The sequence below is a fragment of the Notolabrus celidotus genome, chromosome 4 (assembly GCF_009762535.1).
Source record: "Notolabrus celidotus isolate fNotCel1 chromosome 4, fNotCel1.pri, whole genome shotgun sequence".
Taxonomy (NCBI): Eukaryota; Metazoa; Chordata; class Actinopteri; order Labriformes; family Labridae; genus Notolabrus; species Notolabrus celidotus.
Window position 1 is genome coordinate 13,132,153 of NC_048275.1, and position 14,440 is coordinate 13,146,592.

A 14,440-nucleotide genomic window follows, 5' to 3' on the forward strand; every position below is an offset into this window, starting at 1 on the left:
ATGAAGAAATAGAAAACATATCAGAATTCACAAAGTCTTTTCAGAACCCAGTCCGTGAAATGTGAAAATTATAAGTGGCGTCAACTTTGCATACTATCAGTTTATCAGTCACTCAAAGAGCATCACATTTCTATAAAAAATTTTAACAGCAAAGTAACTGCAGTTTCATCACCACGTTTTTTTTGTTTGTTTAAGTAAGCCCAAATAAAATATCCTTGGTTGATAATTCGGATTTGGAATGCATCATTTTTCATGGAAAACATTGACACTGGACCAGACACTGACGGTGTTAAAGCTGCTGTTGGTAGGAATGGTGTGAAAAACGTTACTTTATTTTCTGCTGGGTTTGGAGAAAAGGTCATAGTGCCCATCAGTACTCATCGGTCATTCAAGTAATTTGAGACAAATGCGAAATCTCTGTGTTTTCCAATGTCTATGTATCAAGCCATGTTATTATTCCCCTCTTCCCATTATGACGGACCAATCATAGCTAATCTCGAATCCTCTGTCCTGATTGGTTAAGGGGCGTCCCCTACTATGTCCTCCGATTGGTTATGAGTCCGGCACGATCATGACTGCACACGCCGAATAGTGGAATAACAAGAGTAAAAGAGTGTGTGTGTTTGTTCATGTTCAAGAAACACACACACATTTACAAACATGCACAATCTTTTACTCTTTTTATTCCACTACTTTGGCTTATTTTATTTTCCTTATTCTTTCTTTACTTTATCTTATTTCTTTACCTCTTTATTTCTCTACTTCCTTATTTATCTATTTATTTATGTATTTTTTTTGGTGCCTTGGTCCACAGTATCCTGTAACCTCTTGAGTCCTCTGCCTCCCTCCTCCTCCTTCCACCACAGATCAACAATGGACAGAAAAGGGTTTCAACACCCTAAGCTGTCCCACCAGGCTCGAGAATCCCCTTAGCCTTGCACACACAGATCTGTGTTGGGGGGCTAAGAGGAAATCTGGTTGGGAGGGATAGTGTTGACATTAGAAGTCCCTCTCTCTGAACAGATGTTTACTCTGTGACTACCAACAGCAGATTTAACAGTGACTTCAGAAAACAACAAAAAATGTCACATCACCCAAGGTTGTAACATCGGCCATTTACAATTTTGCTCATACGTTTACATACCCTGGCAAAATCTGTGATTTTTTTGTCAATTTTTCAGAGAATAGGAATGATATGAGAAAAACCTTTTTTTTCACTCATGGTTAGTGGTTGGGTGAAGCAAAATTTTTATCACACAACTGTGTTTACTCTTTTTATATCATAATGACAACAGAAACTACCCAATAAACCATACATTCTGCCAGGGTATGTAAACTTATGAGCACAACTGTATTATGTGGCTAAAAGGTATATCAAATTCTGAAACTTTATCAAAGACAACTTGTTGAAGGTGGCCTGAGACATGACTACCTCAAAGGTGTGTTCATAAGGCTGATCCTCGCCACGTGGGGTCGCTGTTGCTATAAAGCGTCAGTTCTGTGTGACGTCAGATGTAAACACCAGCAGCACCCATGGCCTGTTTGTCCTCCTCTCTCTGTCAGCTGAGCAGAAATGTTGCAAGTCAAAAACCGCATCAGATACAGCTCTCCGGGTATCGCCGCTGCAAAGCTGTTCTCCTCCGGTCCCTCCACTAACCCGGCTGTGTTCATGGACATCGAGGCGGACGGTGAACCGCTTGGAAGAATAACCATTGAGGTAGCTGGTTAGCATTAGCCTCCTGGATAAGGACAGTGCATTACTCAGTGAAAACATTCATTCATTCAATTGACTTTGTTTGTTTATCTTGCAGTTGAATGCAGATGTAGTGCCAAAGACTGCAGGTACGTTTTATTTTTATTTTATTTTACCTTTATTTTACCAGGAATATTCCCATTGAGATGCAAAGTCTCTTTTAACAAGGGAGTCCTGGCCAAGACAGCAGCATAAAAAAGTTTCACAAAGAGAACAAGAAAAAACATATTGTAACAACTAATGCATCAATTTATAAGTTAGCACTATTAAGCTCTCAAACATGTCCACAAGCTGATCAGATGATCCTTTATCCTAGTTTTAAAAACCTCCAATTGAACTAAAGAATCCAGTTTCAGGTGACCTTGAAGCTCAGACCAAGATGAGGGAGCAAAGACATTAAAAGCACTTTTATCAAAGACAGAGCGAGTCTGGGGAATGACACAAAGAATTTGTCCATGGGACTGAAGATGACAGCCACTGACAACTTTAGGAGTCAATAAGGAGCATAAATAAGACGGCAGCTCCTGTAGTACAGCCTTATAAAGAAAGACATACCAGTGTTATCTCTGTTATTTTCCTTTTTCGAGTGTTACTATGAGTGTCCCTAACAAATCCCTCCATAAGCTTCCACTGGTCCAGGATTCTGCAGCCAGCATCATCACTAGAACCCCCTCCTTTCACCACATCACCCCCGTCCTCCAGCAGCTTCACTGGTACCCGGTCAAATTCAGAATCACCTTCAAAATCCTCCTGTATACATTTAAGGCCGTCCACAACCTCGCCCCCCTGTATCTGTCTGATGGACTGGTAAATGGACTTGTTCTTATATAGTGCTTTTCTTGTCTTTCTGACCCCTCAAAGCGCTTTTACACTACTAGTCACATTCACCCATTCATAACCATTCACACACTGATGGTAAAGGCTGCTATTTAGTAAGGGGCCATCAGTGTTAGCTGATCTCATTCGTTCACATTCACACACCTCTGAACAGAGGGAGCAATTCGGGATTCAGTGTCTTGCTCAAGGACACTTTGGCATGTGACTGCCGGAGCTGGGATTGAACAGCCAACCTTTCAATTATTAGACGACCGATTCTACCCACTGAGCCACAGCCGCCCACCCTCGGATCTCCTCCACATTGCCACCACCCTCTCGCTCCCTCAGGTCTTCCTCCTCCCTCCACCTCTCTGTGCCCCCTGCCCGTCTCAGCACCCCAACTCTGGAACTCACTCCCATCAGACATCAGAAATATTGACTCTCTACCCCTCTTCAAATCAAAACTCAAAACCCATCTGTTCCAAACTAAATTCTAATTTAAATTCTAAAGTTTAATTTCCACTGCTTCATTTTAACTTGGTGCTACTTGTTGTTGTTTTTATTTGTTTTATTGTGTTATTGTATTTATTGTGTTTTAATCCTTCTGTAATGTAGCCTTGAGTGTTAAGAAAGGCGCTTTTAAATAAAATGTATTATTATTATCATTAATAAGTAACTCAAGCTGTCCTTGACTTGTTTCAAAATGAATTAAAAAGACTATTTTTTTTTTCACAGAGAACTTCAAAGCCCTGTGCACAGGAAAGCACGGCTTTGGATACAAGGGATCTGTGTTCCACAGGGTTATACCTGAGTTTATGTGTCAGGTAAGATTTACAGTAAAGTTTGTGTTAAATAATATGTGTTGGATGAGTTTGCTGTTGTTGATCTTTGTTTTTTGTGTTTGTGTGTCTGTGCAGGGAGGAGATTTCACAAACCACAATGGCACAGGAGGGAAATCTATATTTGGGAAAACATTCAAGGATGAAAACTTCAAATTAAAACACACTGGTGCTGGTAAGTATCATCACAGCTCACTCATGTTTACGATCATTGTATGAATCATCCTTTAATCATTGATGATACAACCTATCACCCACACAGCGTAGTACACAGCAGTGTTGCTATTCGTCAGTTGTAGGTGTTGTGTAATGTGTTTTGGAGGCACTTATGTTGCATCAAGAAATAATTGATAACTAGAAATAAGTTCTAGAGAAAATGAATCAGCAATTTGGAAAAGTGTTTAAAAAATTGTCAGACGAATTGTCATTTATTCTGTAGATGTAGTATTTCAAACCCAAAACATTTTCACTTCTTCATGGTATTTTAAGAATCAAATACGAAGCACACAAGTTCACAAATGTAACAGATAAGAAGAACATGCTTCAGTCAGATATCATTCTTTATTTGTTACATACAATTCACTCCCCTGGCCTTTTATCAGAAGTATCTGTGGGCTTTTGTCTGTATTTTATTAGAGTTGTCACTCCACTAGATGGCAGTGCCTTATTCTATGCAAGCACCAAAACCACCTCCTATACAGATTTAGCAATCCCCAGGTGAACGACCTACTTTTTCCACTCATCAAAATAACTCCTCTCTTGAATAAACTTCCTCCACATGCTGTTTATTTGGTGCTTCGTTTAAAAATGCTGCCTAATCAAAGTTTGCATCACTTTTAGAGAAGAACAGAAAACAGACACCGTTGTTAACTAGTGTCACGATTCTCTTCTGTACTACACTGAGGCCAAAAACATTATTGGGTCAGTGCTAAAAAAGGGTCAGAAAGATCTTGTTGACTGTTTCCAATTTAACTGATTTACTTTTTGGCTTTTCAATCTCTGCAGGAACGCTCTCAATGGCCAACTCAGGGCCAAACACAAACGGCTCCCAGTTCTTTATCTGCACGACTAAAACTGAATGGTAAATACTCTGAAGAAATATTTCATCACAGATCTTGGCTCTTCCTCTTCATGTCTTAAACCCATCCAAATCTCTTAATTTACCATTGGCTGAAAGCACATTTTGTCCCTTTTTGCGACAGGCTCGATGGCAAACATGTGGTGTTCGGGCAGGTGAAGGAAGGACTGGATGTGGTGACGAAGATGGAATCCTTTGGTCTACATGACGGCGGCGTGATCAAGAAAATTGTCATCACTGACTGTGGGGAGATCAAATGACATCAAAGGTGACACATGGACTTCTGTCAGATGACTCACTATGCCATCATTTAGTATTTAATTAACTTTACCACTGGATCCATGGAGGAACTGCCATCGCTGATTGAATTCCTGTTTTAAATCTGACGTCAAATTGTTGTCAACGGTTTAAAAGATCCACTTATTTATAATCCAAAAAATCAAGTTAAAGATGTTTTTGTTTTAAATGATAGTAAAAATGGCATGACTGAGAGTTACACTGATTCATTCTAATCTTCAATACAGATATCTTACTTTTCTAACTTTTTCTAACCAGATCTACTTTGTGTACACATCCAAAGTCCTCCACTATGTAAAATGTTCTTATTGTGCAATTATTCCACATTTACTGCCCATTAAAAGCCCGTTTTCAGATTTTATTAGCTCTGCTCTCAGTACAGGACATTTGCTCTCTTGTGCCACCGACCCTGCTGGTTTTAAAGCTTCCTGGAAATGATCCAGCTGCTTTTTTTAGACACCGGGCTCTCCAGTGCAGTGACTTCCTGCCCATCAGAGCAGGATGTGACATCATGTGACATCCACCTACAGTGGAGCCTTGAATATCACATGAATCTGTTTGACAGATGATAGACCTCTGGGCTATAGGCTCATTGAACTTGGTGAATGCAGATGATTCAATCTGCTGGATCCATAAGGCAACCTGAAAATGTCTTCAGCGTGTCTGTGGGCTGCTCCTCTCTTTCACTGCGTCTTTATATGAAACCCAGAGCGCCTGGAGGAGAGGGCAAGAGAAAAGGAGAGCAGGACATGTCTGAAAGCCAGAGACTGGGTGGTGCTGCTTATCGAGCTAATACTTTATGAAAGTAAATAATGAAGCGACGTGAAAAAGCAGCTTTTGCTCCTAAATGAAACCATATGCTCGCTGACCTTCCACCGTTTGTTTGAATTCTCAGATTACATTGTTGCTATAGAGACTTTTCAGCTCTCACTCTGTTTGAGCCTGAGATGTTGTAACAAACTTGATATAATTTGGGTCCCCACCCTCCGGTTTAGTTTTAGTTATTTGGAATGCACGTCCAATATTGTGCATGGAAACTTGGCTTGAGAGGCAGCTGCGATGCGGCCAACGTTTAATACACACATGCAAAACAATGACATCTTTACAGCTGGTACGAGCTGGTTCTTCTGCTATTAATGTCTACATGTTTCAAACAGCACCCATGCCTGCTGGTGTCCGTTTTTATGTTTTGCTTCTCCTGTCCACAGTTTGTCTCAAAGTGTTGAAATCAAGAGCTGTCAGCTGGATGTGTCTGTTATCTTTCAGCACTTTCACAGGGAAGAAAAGTTGAAGAAGTCACTCCCCCTCCTGTGTTACACAACCACCATGAATAATCCATTAAAAACCTCTTTCACATATTCTATATGCTTCACAGTCTTGTGTAAGACTTGCACACCGTGACGATGAAAAAAATATACTCTCTGTAATGAATGTTACACAGGCAGGAGCTCTCCGAAAACAATGTGTCGCTTTTGGCTGAAATCAATCTCCAGAAAGAACAGCCTCCCAGTTACTGGTAAAAACAATCCAGCAGAGGATCCAAACAAATGAAAGTGCGTAATCCAAGCAGTCCTAATTCAATATGACTTTTATTCATCAAACTTGACAGCACTAAAATGTTTTCCCAACTAACAAATAAGGCACATTTTGGAATGCCATTTCATGGACATGAAAAACAGACCTGTGGTCTACCCTCGAAACCACGACTGTCCTTGTTTTCCCAAAATCATCGTCTTCCCTACCTCACGCCTGTGTTCAGTCCAATTCAAATATTACATTATTGCAATATTGCATAACAAACATCTCGAGTGATACAAACAGTAAAGAATACAAACAAAAACTCTCCAAATTGACCACATAAGTGTTAACACATTACATTCAGTAAATATGTATTATTCATCAAGGCTACGCTAGCGGTAAATGAAATACTTCAGGACTAATAACAATCAGAAGTTGCTGATCATGTTAGAAACAATATGTACTGTAGCAAACTACTGTAAAGTATTTAAATAAGTATACATTGCACAAAGTAATAGTTCATTCCAAATCAAACACATGCACATGCAAACTCTAAGACAGTTCTTTGTCACACACGCTTTCTTAACAGAAGTATACACTCTCTAAACTACGAATAACACTATGACATTTTATAATAGATTCTTGTCATTGCTGCTTTAAGCAAACTACATCTCACAGTTTAACGTGCTCATACAGTGGTGAGGATCCATCACTTATCAAGAAGAAGAAAAAGATTTCTGCATGTTAACACAATTGATCTTCAGACTACTGTTTACAAAATGAATACATAGGACTGTATGGATGTAAATGGCAGCTCATAATTAGTTACATGAAGCAACTGGATAACATAGCAGTTTGATCAACACTGATAGCATCATAAAACAAAACACAAAAATACAATGGCTTATAATTGAGAAAGGGTATTAATTATGTACCAGCTTTTTTTTTCTTTATAATATTCTATGTAGACATCAATATTTCCTTCTTAGTGTAACTTTGTTGCATATTCTATACAAAAAAAGTGTTGTAAAAAATCTTTCCATAAATATTTCTGCAGGATATCCCCTCAGATTCTTGTAAAACACAATGAAAAAAAAACCTCCCAGCTTTGTTTAATTCTCAGCAACAGGCCCTTCTTCACACACACAAAAAAAAGCTTCAATATTGCATAACACTTATAAAGAGCTACTATCCTTGAAAATGATGGCCATCAAATATATACATAAAACAGTCTTTCTTTGTCAGGGAAATAACTCTTGAGTTTTCGCAGATTGCTTTAAAACTTTCAACATCTATTAGTGTTCCAAAATACACATCTCATTCATAGAAAATCACAAATTTGAGCTGAAAAGGTACTAGAAAAGTCAAGTATGTGTAATTCAAGACATTATGTCTGAAAGCAGAGATTTCTTTTCTTTTTTTTTGCAATTGTACTACATCAACTGCTTCCATTGGCTCTTCCATTTAAAATGGCCTCTGCGTCTCTCAGAGGAATCAGACTCTCTAACTGGGTTTCTCATTTCTGTTCTGCCAGAACGCTGAATTAAAATATCATCACATGTTCATGAGGTTAGTCTGTAAAGGCATCATTGGTATCTATTCCTCTCACTACTGCCACACGGTATGAAGTGGACTGTAAGGTTTAAATGTGAAGACTTGTAAGGTTAGTGGCGTCACACAAAAGAAAGAAGATGTTAATAGCAAGTTTGTTGTTTTTGTTCCCAACAGTGGCAGGCTGATAGGGTGAACTCTCACTCGGGGAAGTTCTTACACTTTTAGTAATTTAGATACACAACTTCTAATTCTTGCTTTTAAAGGAGCACTTCGACAATTTTACTCAAATTTGGAGCGTACGACTTGCACTGTTAAAACAGCCATTTAACTTCTTCTCTATCTCTGTTGTTGCTTTGTCGAATCAGTGGTGATGTCGTTATCAAGTTGTCATGGTAATTTCTGCTCAGGCTTGGAGTAACATTTAGCTTGTGTTACAATCTCGGAGGTTGGAGCTTCAAAGATCTTGGCGTTAAGTCTACTGACGAGTTGCATTATGGGAAACGTAGGACTATGTTTTTTCAGGAGTTGAAGCCATACAAGAGACTAAGTTCGAAGTTCTCAGCCTCTGCTTGCTTTCATTGTGACTGTTTTTATTAACTCTTGTAAGCCTCCCAAGTTTAATGAACTGAATCATGGGAATGCCCCTTTAACTTTCCAGATGAACTAAGGCAAAATTTTCCCCAAACCCTTAATGTACCATTATCAGCAACTGCAAACTCTCCCACTAAGGAAGGTGCCTGTGTATATCTTCTTACACACCCTCAGATAAACATTGCTACAATAGATTTATAAAGAAGACAAAAAGTGAGGCCCACAGACTCATGTGCGACTCCTTTCTGTTTTAAGGACCGTCTGAGAAATAACATCTTTGTTGATATTCCATGACAACAGACCACAGTTGGATTGTTATTGCCAGCTGGAAATGCTGTTTCATTCAGCCTGTGCCTCCAACTCAGCAAACTGCATCAAAGCGGACACCCACCATGACAGTTCACGCTGCTTGTAGAGAAACTGCATCATTTTCTTGACCTTTCTGTTACATCTTGAACCTGCGTCAAACTTACTATGCATTACATTTACAACATGCACATATACTGCTCCGACTCTGAGCCTGTCCCTACTTTTCTTTTCCCGATTTCAAAAGACCTCCAAGTCCTGACATGTTTAGAATGATTCAAATCTTTTTAAGGCACATACATTACGTAACAGTTGTGAAATACAGTCAACCAGCTTTTATAAGGCTAGAGATACAGTACATATAAAATAGTTCACGATTCCTTTTAAAATGTTCCTAAGAAGGCAGGCGCCTGTATGTAAAAACGATATATAATTCCTCTGTAGTGCTCTGGGTGTGCACATGATTTATGTAAACAGGACGTGTACTACTCTTCCTTTAAAGACATCGGTTTAAAACTGTAGGCACTTATATTTATAAAATGCATATACACTTCAGTATAAACATCATCACTTTCAATATATCCTTGATTTTTCAGCTTCACCTTTAAAACTGCCTGTTTTTCTGTACATAAAAGCCTACAGGCTCTCTCATCCAACCTGAAAATCACTGCAGTTCTCAAACACTTCACCTCCTTCTTGACACTCTTTGCACTGCTGTCAGCTGTCGGACATTTTTAGTTTTAGAGGGTGCAAGCCCTTTGAAATGTAACCAATTATGTACACTGATTCTGCTACGGCAGCAAGGCATCATTTGGCGCTAAAACGTGAACTCATATCTCTCTGAGTCTCTTTCAAAGAAGAATACGGTTTGTTTTTTACTATTTTGTAATGTTAGCCTTACATGTGAACAATGTAACCTTTAAAATAATGTTTGACAAAGCTAACTAATGGCTACATACACAGTTTATTTCCAAAATTCTGTGTATTTGACTGCATAGATAAACTTCCTGTGATTTGAAGTGAACACAACCTACCTATGTAACATCTAAACCTATCCTTTCTAGCACTAAAGATAGTTGAGAACAAAAATACTATGAGGGAGTGCATGAAATCTTACCTGTTAGCGACACACTAAATCTAGACTTAGAGCAAACCTATGCAACTGAACCTACAGTAGTATCTACAGACACATGGAAGCAGTAACAATAATGTGATAAACAAACATACAAAACAACATTTCTTTATGTCCCAGTTAAAATTCAAATTGCACACTAGACCACAAGAAAATAAATAGGCCAAATGTAAGCTAGGGATGTATGGCACATTGTCCCTCAGTTAATTCACAGTTAATAAGATGACCCTAATATGGCAAGACATCACAGGCTTTGCATACACATCACCATCATGAGAGACCCCCGGTTAAACGTTCGTCACATTACCACACACACACACTCCACATGGCAGGGAAATGGAAGGCAGATCTCTGTAAACACAAAGCCAACAAACCCCAAAGTGAGGTAATCTATTGAGACCAATACTTTCAGTGACACCACTGAAATGCATGTCTGCTGCTAATTCAATGTTATACATCGACGTAGATCAGTGGTGTTACGTGATTTCGGATGCACATGACATAAGAAAAAAGTCACTGATTTTGGCAAGTTTTTCGCTTCTGATGAAGAGCACTTCAAGAGATTTATCCTAAGGTAAAGCGTTCCTCTCATTCCTGGATATTATCTTCAACACTGTCACTGAAAAAAAGAGCAATAATAACAGATGGTGGATGCCAAGAGGGACAGAAAGTAGGAGGATAAGAGCTACAGTCTATGTTTGAGGTTTGTGAGAGACAGAGGGGGGCAGGGACACCGATGTGTGCAGATCAGAGCTGTTGGAAACCTTGATGTGAATCCGGCAAAGGAGGAAGTAAACAGCCTTGATGGAGGATGAGCAACACAACCTGGGACACAGAAGTTGCTCTCTGGCTCTGGATACAGATGATTATTGCACACGGCGGCAGTAGTAGCCCAGGACTTTACATTTCTCGCACAGGTGTTGCGGGTGCTCCTTACTCTGATCAGAAACATCCAGGCCATCTGGTTTCTCCAACGGGCGCTGAGGATACAAACAGAGGACAAAAAAATGAGTCATATTAGTCACTCAAGGCGGCAAATCAAGCAGCACCCCACACACGGCATAAACCTCTTGAGTTTTCAAGCAGTTTGTTTGGCTCCAGAATCGACTGAGCAATACGCCTAACAACACCGGCCCCCATCATTACAGGCATATTCAGCTCAGAGCAAATGTGTACCAAACAATTAGTTTCAGAGTTATGGCAACGCAGCATCAGCTCTGGAAACTGCAGAACTCTTTTATAACCTGGTATTAAAGAGAAAGATCCATTTTGCATTTGATCATGATGACCTGTATGGAAATATCAGCAAACTGCTATGGCAATGGCTTTTTTGGACTCGTTATTGAGGACAAAGGGAATCAATCTGAGCCAACACGTTTGGAGGTTATTTTAACAACCTGTCTGGAAAACTTTTGTTTCTCATCCATTGTTTTTTTTTTCTTCTTCTTAGAACTGCTTTCAAAAATAGTATTAAGTCCAGGCAGTCTAACTAGAGCAATAGAGGTTACCATGGGTCACTAGTATGAGATATTTCAGTCGCCCACTAATGAGTCTGCCAGGAATAGGGACTTTATTATCGCTGCGTCAAAAACATTAGGTCCTGTTAGAAAGCTAGAGGTATTTTATGAGGTCTCCTCTACGAGGAACAGGGTTCAAGTCTCTGTGTTGCAGGCATCTTCCTGATGCTGATGTGTCCTTGAGCAAGAAATTCAAGCTCATGGGAGTCTGCTCAGTAGCTGCTGTCTGGGTATTTTCCTCTGAAGCAGTCAATAACTTACGTTGTGGTATGTGTGTTTGGCATAGAGGCAGAAGTCAGATTCCCTATGTTCAATGTCTGTGAATAAAGGACATAGCTTTGGTCTTAGAAGTGTTGGGGTCACAATGTAGTGTAGGATTCTTAAAGTACATCTTGTTCTACTCATAAATAATCGAGACTGAGACTAAAGTATGCTGTTTTACATCTTAAAAGTAAGACTAAAAATGCATCTTTTGATTCAGGAGAAGTCTGTTGTGTCTAACAGTCCTGTGCACATCCTAACTTTATCCTATAAACTATGCAGAAATGACTTGGAAGCCTTTAAGCCTGTAGTTGAGACTGTAAAGCTTCAAATAAACTTAAGGTTAGGGACGCATAGCCAAACCAGCGGTCAGGAGAAGCTAACAAGCTGGTGTGCTCTGAAGATGCTAGTGCTAATATGTCACAGAAGCTGCCAGGTTTTCCTTTTTATTTGAGTTCTGACACTTACTCCCCCCTTTTTCTTTTACTATAAAATTACGTTATTTATTCAATAAAGTGTCATTTTAAAAGAGAAACGGCTCTCTTGGCAAGCCAGTTGCTAATTCTGATTTAACTAGCTCTAAATGTCAGATAGCTTTATTGTTAGCTGCACTCCTAAAGAGGCAATACGTTCATTATTTCTCCAGTTTGTACCGTCCACTCCTGTTTGAAAATTATTTATGTTTTAGAGGGAAAGTTTATAAAGATGTATCAACCAGCTTACACTCCACGTTAGCTTCCTTCTCTTCTGTGCTGTCTACACTCAGAGGTCAGCCAGTCAAGGTGCTTTACAACGGCCAAAACGCACGTGTCCACCATCACAGCTATTGAAATCATGCCCTTGGCTTAAAACGAACACTTTGGGTGCTCAGGAAATATATTTCCCGTCTGAGAGGGTCAAATATTTTATGCATGTGGATTGAATTGGAAAATACATATTCAGGTTATTTATGGGAAACCGCAGGGAGGGAGGGAGCCGTGCTGAGAGTCTGAGCTCTTTGATTCTTCGAGGACACAGAGGTTAGTGGTCCATTTCAAACGCTGACAGGGGGAAATATGTTAAGTGGGTGACATTGCAAATGCAGGGAATTTGCTTGCCTATGTGTTGCTTTGCCGCAGGACACAGAGACAGAGAGGGGTGAGGGTTTTGTTACCAGTGAACTTTATGGTGCAGGATGGTTTTGATTGAGAATGACTTAAGTAGGCCTGTGGCTGTGTAAATGCTGTCTTTCACCAGTGCTTTTTCAAGGCTATAGCTAATATCCTGGTTAATATCTCACCCTGTAGAACATGCAAATGAATGAAAAAAGGATCCGGCATAAATTATGCATTCAGTTTTCATTGTCGGGGAATGTTACAACATCTTGCCAGAAATGTAAAGTAAATTTGCCGAGCAGTGTCCCCCTTCCTGCTTCATCTTATGCAAGTGTTAACAGAGTGAAACATGGTCAGCCGCAGTCCTCAGAGAAAGAACAGGGCCTCAAGCAGTAATCCTACTTTTATTTCAGGAAGTGGAATTGGAAGAATGTGGCAAAGCATAAATATTAAAAGATGAAGCGCTGCAGATAAATACATCTCTAGTTGAAGAATTCTTTTGCAGGCGATCCGTCTCTTTAGTCAACAGGCTGTGAGGAACACATTCGAGGTTAAGCCAAACAGACAGCTCACCAGCACGTTAATTCCCTCTGAGCATTAGCTTCTTCGGAAAAACACTCAATGGCATTTTACTTCATATGACTTCACTTGTTCATGTTATTAAATGTGAGAGGAATTCCTGCAGCTGTATGAGCCTCAATTACCCCAGAGTTAGTTTGTGTCTTTGAGCCATTAATAAAGAAATATTTGTTTAAGATTTGTTCACTAAATGATCCTCGACTCTTATCAGTCAGGAAATGTTATTACTTTATCCAGCGTTGGACTATTACCAAAGGGGCAAAAGCAATTTCTAGAGTTATGATTTTTTTTTTTTTTTTAATGAGGCCATCTGGAATAACCTCAAGACAATATGCAGCCATGCACACCAGAGTCAGAGATGGATTTTACTTTAAGACATTACAGCAAACTTTTCAGAGTGAATTTTCCTCCTGTACCTGTTTGTGTGGGTAGACGTTTATGTGGCATTTGATACATTCTTGTCCCATGTTGGCCCAGGAGTTGCCGCTCATCCACTTCCTCTTACATTTGGGGCACTTGTACTCTCCGAAGCATCTCTTCTTCCCCTGATAGGGTGTCAACCCTTCACCTTTGGGCCTGGCCTGTAAAGAGCACAATAATTTTCATGAAAGTTTGCACATTTGGGAAAGTCATCATTACTTCTACATTCTTGACCAGATAAATAAAACTTGAGGAGTACAGAGAGTTTCTTTTCTCTTAATGCTGCACAGAGCAGGGAATTCAGAATGACAGTTTTAAGAGCAACTCAGCCGGACAATAATGGACGGCGAGTTTTTGACAGTCGGGTGTGTCCAGGCTTGTCTTGCTAATATCATACAGCACACTCCTACACACATTTATGGCACAATTTATGGTTGTGTAATTGACATTTACTTCAAATACAGCTGTTTTAAATTACTCCTCTGATTCTCATGAGGGAGATGATTACGAAGAGTCAGTCAGCCATGAAAAAGCGCTAGCCTGAGGGCAATATTGTTGGGAGGAGCTGGAGAATGACTTCATGTTGGCAACTTTATTTAGGCCAGTGTAACTGTGTAACTTTTTCCCCTCAAAGCACGACACAAACAAATGTCACTGAAAGGGTTAATCACAACATTGCCTCAAT

General features: G+C 39.7%; 2 protein-coding genes across 2 annotated transcripts in view; one reads left to right on the top strand and one right to left on the bottom strand.

Moving 5' to 3' along the window:
* The first annotated feature begins 1,499 nt into the window (after nucleotides 1-1,499).
* On the top strand, nucleotides 1,500-5,147 carry ppifa (peptidylprolyl isomerase Fa). The gene is made up of 6 exons (XM_034681921.1): nucleotides 1,500-1,717; nucleotides 1,812-1,842; nucleotides 3,305-3,393; nucleotides 3,487-3,583; nucleotides 4,414-4,489; nucleotides 4,611-5,147. Exons 1-6 carry the CDS (start codon nucleotides 1,574-1,576, stop codon nucleotides 4,744-4,746), a joined length of 573 nt encoding a protein of 190 aa, XP_034537812.1. The 5' UTR covers nucleotides 1,500-1,573; the 3' UTR covers nucleotides 4,747-5,147.
* Nucleotides 5,148-6,353: 1,206 nt separating this feature from the next.
* The window catches only part of zcchc24 (zinc finger, CCHC domain containing 24), a 39,686-nt gene continuing 31,599 nt past the window's right edge, over nucleotides 6,354-14,440 (bottom strand). The window contains exons 3-4 of the mRNA XM_034681920.1: nucleotides 13,752-13,916; nucleotides 6,354-10,864 (exon numbers count right to left, since the gene is read on the bottom strand). Of these exons, the coding sequence (XP_034537811.1) occupies nucleotides 10,751-10,864; nucleotides 13,752-13,916 (279 nt within the window). The 3' untranslated portion in view covers nucleotides 6,354-10,750. The remainder of the gene's footprint in view (nucleotides 10,865-13,751; nucleotides 13,917-14,440) is intronic.